At 36.1% G+C, this 5474-nt stretch overlaps 1 protein-coding gene across 1 annotated transcript; it reads right to left on the bottom strand.

Annotated features, from left to right (window-relative positions):
* Window positions 1-4735: 4735 nt before the first annotated feature.
* LOC137398443 (octapeptide-repeat protein T2-like) lies at window positions 4736-5131 on the bottom strand. The gene has a single exon (XM_068084553.1). The coding sequence runs from the start codon at window positions 5129-5131 to the stop codon at window positions 4736-4738; it is 396 nt and encodes a 131-aa protein (XP_067940654.1).
* Between the last annotated feature and the right edge of the window lie 343 nt (window positions 5132-5474).

Consider the following 5474-nt stretch of genomic DNA (forward strand, 5'->3'; position numbering starts at 1 on the left):
GCGGACTAACAAAAACAAATAAAAGATTTAGCGATCGGAGGGTCCCTTTCTTGCTTCTCATGAGGCTCTAGGGACTAAACATCATCCAGATCCAGAGATCCAGAGAGCACCATTACACACTAGTATTCACTTATCAAGAGTATCAGTTTAATTGTATTGCTCTAGACAACCGCCATATAGACTAAACTGTTTATATTTACTCCATTCAACGTTTGTAAAATTGTATTTGTTTTTGAAACATTGTATTTGTACACTCAAGTTTGTAATAAATTATAATATATCTATACCTGAAATAAAATATACGATTTAATCATGTTTGCTGCAGCGATATCAAGGACTTGTTGTCGATGAAGGGGTTGACTGGTTGCTTTTCTGCCTGGTTGCTTTGCTTCTAGGTTGACTGGTTGCTTCTCTGCCAATATTTCTGCCACGGTGAATATCACTACTTGTCTCTAGTTTTCGTAATCGGAGTAGGTTGTTTCATTCTCAATCTGCAGCAAACACAAAAAAGAAAAAAATATTAATAAGTGTTAAGAAAGTACAAAAACAATACCTGAAGTATTTATTGAAAGCGATCAGTTTTTAAACAAACGAATTAACTAATCCAGTTGATTATAGTAAAAACATATCTGCACTGCAAAACAAATACATACCATAATGTCCAGATCATAATTGTCCTCAACTTCGGTAATAGAGATTGATGGAGTTGATTTCAATGTAAAAAGACTGGTAGAGATTTTTTGCGATGACGAAGCCATGCCGAATAACTTGTGAAAACCTTGAATAATTTTGTAAAGTTTGATGCAATGGGAATAAAACTTGAAGCCCAGCGATGATTTTAAAGAAGTTTTGGAACTCGGCTACGTTTAGTACTTCTACCTAGTGGCTATTTTTGCGATGACGCCATTCTGCATATCTTGTGACAACCTTGAATAATTTTGTAAAGAAATGTGATGCATTTGCAATGGTGTTAGCTCAAAGCCCAGGCAATGATTTTGAGAATGTTTTGAAACTCAACTATGTTTAGTATTTATATTAAAAACCAACCTAGCGGCTAGTTTTTAATTTGATGCAGTAGTTATCCTCTCTTGTGATTAAAAATAGAACTAAATATTCACGGAATTTTATCATTCGCGGAGTTGTTTGTTCGCGAATTTGCGAATTTTTATGACCAACGAATATTTTCATCCTGAACGGTATTATCTTTACCTGCATCTACATGTACTTGTAATTTATATCCAGTCATACTTCTTTTTACGAGTGCCCCAATATACAAGAAACTTCAGCTATGAGTCAGCTTTTAAACAGGTTTTAGCACTAACATACATACCATTTTGAGATACGAACACGCGAGTCAGTGGCCAAGTATGTCAGAAGTGTCTTATGAGAACAGCATCAATCTACTGTTTTCCAATGGTTCAGGTTATACTTCTGCAGCATGTTTTTTTGTGCACGTTTATCAGTTCAGAATTAAGGGAATTAAAAGTACTGGGTGTAGATTGAAACCCAACCGGTACAATGAAAGATAATGCCAAAAAAAGTGATTGATAGTGATTGACATTAAACATTAAATTATAGAAAAATATGAGAAAGGTGTACGCATGGTTGAGCTGGCTTGAAAATATGACAGAAATACATCCACAATATGCACAGTTATCAAACACAAAAGTAATATTAAGGGCATTGAGCCAGCTAAAGGACTAATTATAGTTTCCTAACAGTGTTACAATCTACACGACAAGATGGAGGGACTGTTCCTGCTTTGGATAAAAGACAAACATTTGGCCGGTGAGAGCGTAACTGAAACGATACTATGTATGTCAAAAAGCCAGTGCTATGCATGTACATCAAGACTATAAAAAAAGACATTCGGACAGGTTGGCCAGTGGTCATGCTTTGTGAAAACAGCAGTGTTCGGCCTTCTCGCAGCATGTACAAAGGACGACCAAGGCAAACTTCTTTAGATAAGGCTTCTCTTAAAGCGAAAGGCTGATTGTAGGAGCCCAAACAAAAAAAAAACTAGCTAAACCGGGAGAAAAAATATAAAACCATGAACGCCATAGAAGTATTAATCACGTTAAGTTTAAAAAAAAACTATGCTTTTAGGTCTGATGTGAAACACTTGCATACCTGTCTACAGTAGAAGCATAAATGTATGCCAAATTAATGCTGTGCGCTGAATCCTTCTCATGCTCGTTCGTTCTCCTTTCCTTTTCCTCTTCTGATCTTTGAACTAAATTGAAACATATTTGGTCAAAGAGTAATTTTTTACAAAACTTTTGTACCCCAGAAATTATTATACAAGTACAGTCAAACCTCTACTTATGAGTACAGTCAAACTTCTACTTATGAGTACAGTCAAACCTCTACTTACGAGTACAGTCAAACATCTACTTATGAGTACAGTCAAACCGCTACTTATGAGTACAGTCAAACCTCTACTTATTAGTACAGTCAAACATCTACTTATGAGTACAGTCAAACCTCTATTTATGAGTACAGTCAAACCTCTATTTATGAGTACAGTCAAACCTCTACTTATGAGTACAGTCAAACCTCTATTTATGAGTACAGTCAAACCTCTACTTATGAGTACAGTCAAAGATCTACTTATGAGTACAGTCAAACCGCTATTTGTGAGTACAGTCAAACCTCTACTTATGAGTACAGTCAAACATCTACTTATGATTACAGTTAAACATCTATTTATGAGTACAGTCAAGCCTCTACTTATGAGTATGGCCAAGCCTTTACTTACGAGTACAGTCAAACCTCTACTTATGAGTACAGTCAAACATCTACTTATGAGTACAGTCAAGCCTCTATTTTTGAGTATGGCCAAGCCTTTACTTACAAATACAGGTAAACATCTACTTATGAGTACAGTCAAACATCTACTTATGAGCATGGCCAAGCCTTTACTTACAAGTACCGTCAAACAACTACTTATGAGTACAGTCAAACCTCTATTTATGAGTACAGTCAAACCTTTTCTTACAAGTCTTTCAAAATTTACAATGCTGTACAAGGCTGTTAAGATTTGAGCAAATGTTTGCTTTGACTTGAAAAGTAATTTTCAGCAGGTGATGGCTGAGTTTTCTCAAAGCATCGCAGTTCGGCAAGTACAAAGTAACACACCAAATGTATAAAGAAAATGCAACAAAAATATACAAGCAAGTAGGTAACTTTAGCTTTATATGTTGTCAGTTAAAGTAAGTTATGGTAAGTTGAGCTAAATATTTTTATTACTTGCTTTACATGATTAGCTTTACTTGCTTTACTTGAAAACTGCTTCTACACTTTAGTTCGCTTCTAAACTTTGATGTATTTTTGAATAATATTATAAAATATAGTATATTTTAATAAATGTATCACAATATAATTTGTTTGTATATATGCTGCATCTAACTATTTGAAGTAATGTATCTATTGAAGCTTTTTCAAATTTGGAATGAATTAAAACAACCAAAGCACACTCTTATAATACTACATGTGTGTTCCAATATCTTTGGTTCAAGATATGCTGACTCTAACAACTGAAGCAAATACCTGAACAGATTAACTCAATATCTATGTTGTTAAAGCTCAGCTGAAGTTAGAAAGAACTCACTTTCCATGGCCTGTGGCTCGACGTTTGGTGATAGGTTAACCTCGGGTAATGCAACAGCCATGGCTTGGTAAAGCTGACCTTCCAGTAAAGACAGCAGGAGTTATAATGTTGCTATGTATCTGCTTCTCACTGCTTTATTATATGTCGTTTTACTAGAGCTACTTACAGTGCAGATGTTCTTTTGTATTTCACCGGAATGGCAACCAGAACAATGTTGACTATTAGGAGAGCACCGTCAACTGCAATGAAAACTGATGTTGTTGTCTTTATAGAGGTTGCTGACACTGTTGAATCTAATGAGACAAGGGGATATGACTCAGAAGTAACAAATGTCATGCTCATTAGCTCTGCAGTGTCTGGTTGTGAAATCACTACAACAGAAAGGCGTATAGATTACATGTATAGTTTAGATAGATAGCTTAAAAATGAACTAGACTGATCAACAAAACCAAAGCTATTAGAAGTTAATGAAGAGTATAAGCTAATATAGAATTGGTACACATGCTAAGTTAGTTGCCACTCTCTCTAGACTACAGTACACTCTTTGAAGACTATTTTACACTTTCTTCGAGCAATTGTACACTCCATTTGAGCTACTGTACACTCTATCTGAGCAATCGTACACTCCATCGAAACTATTGTACACTTTCCAATACATGTTGCTCTCAAGTCTTTATCATACCTTCGATAGCCGTTACTTTCTGCATCAAAGGTAAGAACTCCATACAGTAATGTATGTAATAATGTCACATTTTATAGCAGATGATAAGCACCAGATAAATCTTTGTTTTTTTAAATGTAAGTTGATAATTAGAATCACAAACACGTTTTTGCCTCATACTATCTTATTTTAGGTAGTTTTTTCAGAGTTTGGGATCAGATTAACTAGTATTTAGTTGTTTTGTAAAATAGTTATTGCATTGAAATACAAAAACATTAACATACAAGCTCAGTCCTAAAACACATTAAGCTCATATGTCAAACTATATCTGCATTTGCCACTTGTTAAGATTAGTTTCTCCAACAAGGTCATAATGTCAATAAGTACTCAGAACTTTTTAAACCCTTTTTATATATCCTAAAGGCATCAGACCTACATGTACTTGTAAAAAACATGCACTCTGTTTATGTCTGGTAGAGATCTGGTCTCTCTTTCTCTCGGTCTCTCCATATTTCCATCTCTCCATTTCTCCCTCCCTTTCCCTCACTTTCCCTCTCTTTTCCGCTCTTTCCTCTTTCTACCTCCCTTACCCTCTCTTTCCCTCTATTTCCCTCTCTTTCCCTCTCTTTCCCTTTCTTTCCCTCTCTCTCCTTTCCTTTTCCTCGTGTTCCCTCTTTTTCCTTCTCTTTCCCCCTCTCTTTCCCTTTCTTTTCTTCTCTCGTTTCCTTTCTTTCCCTCTCTCTTTTCCTCTCTTTCCTTCTCTTTCCCTCTCCCTCTTTCCCTCTCCTCCTTTCTTTCCTTTTCCCTGTCTCTCTCTCTCTCCCTATCTCCCCCTCTCCCCTCTTTCTCTCTTTTTGCATTCAGTTTCTCTTACATGAATATTCCATGACAAATTCATAGTAGTTGTCTTTGTAATCGGTAATAAAGGTGAAGGTCAGACTCTGGTCTATCAGGTTGAGGTAGAGCGTCGATTGAGCAGCCTCAGTACCACAGATCTGTATTGTGTTATTCTCATACCCGTTCACTCCAGTGATGTTTACATAGTCGAGGCACCTGGACTCTAAGGCCATGTTAGCTTGAGCTGTAAATTCTAGTCTGACTTGAGACCATGGTGGGATATCAGTTATGGTCAAAGCAGAGTTGATGTTATCACTGTACCAGCCTGGGTAGTTTTTGTGAGTGGCGATGTAATTGATTCCTTGT

Source organism: Watersipora subatra, chromosome 6 (assembly GCF_963576615.1).
Source record: "Watersipora subatra chromosome 6, tzWatSuba1.1, whole genome shotgun sequence".
Taxonomy (NCBI): Eukaryota; Metazoa; Bryozoa; class Gymnolaemata; order Cheilostomatida; family Watersiporidae; genus Watersipora; species Watersipora subatra.

Excerpts from the sequence above, each read along its gene's own strand:
- LOC137398443 (XM_068084553.1), bottom strand. The coding sequence starts at position 5,131 with ATGCAAAAAGAGAGAAAGAGGGGAGAGGGGGAGATAGGGAGAGAGAGA.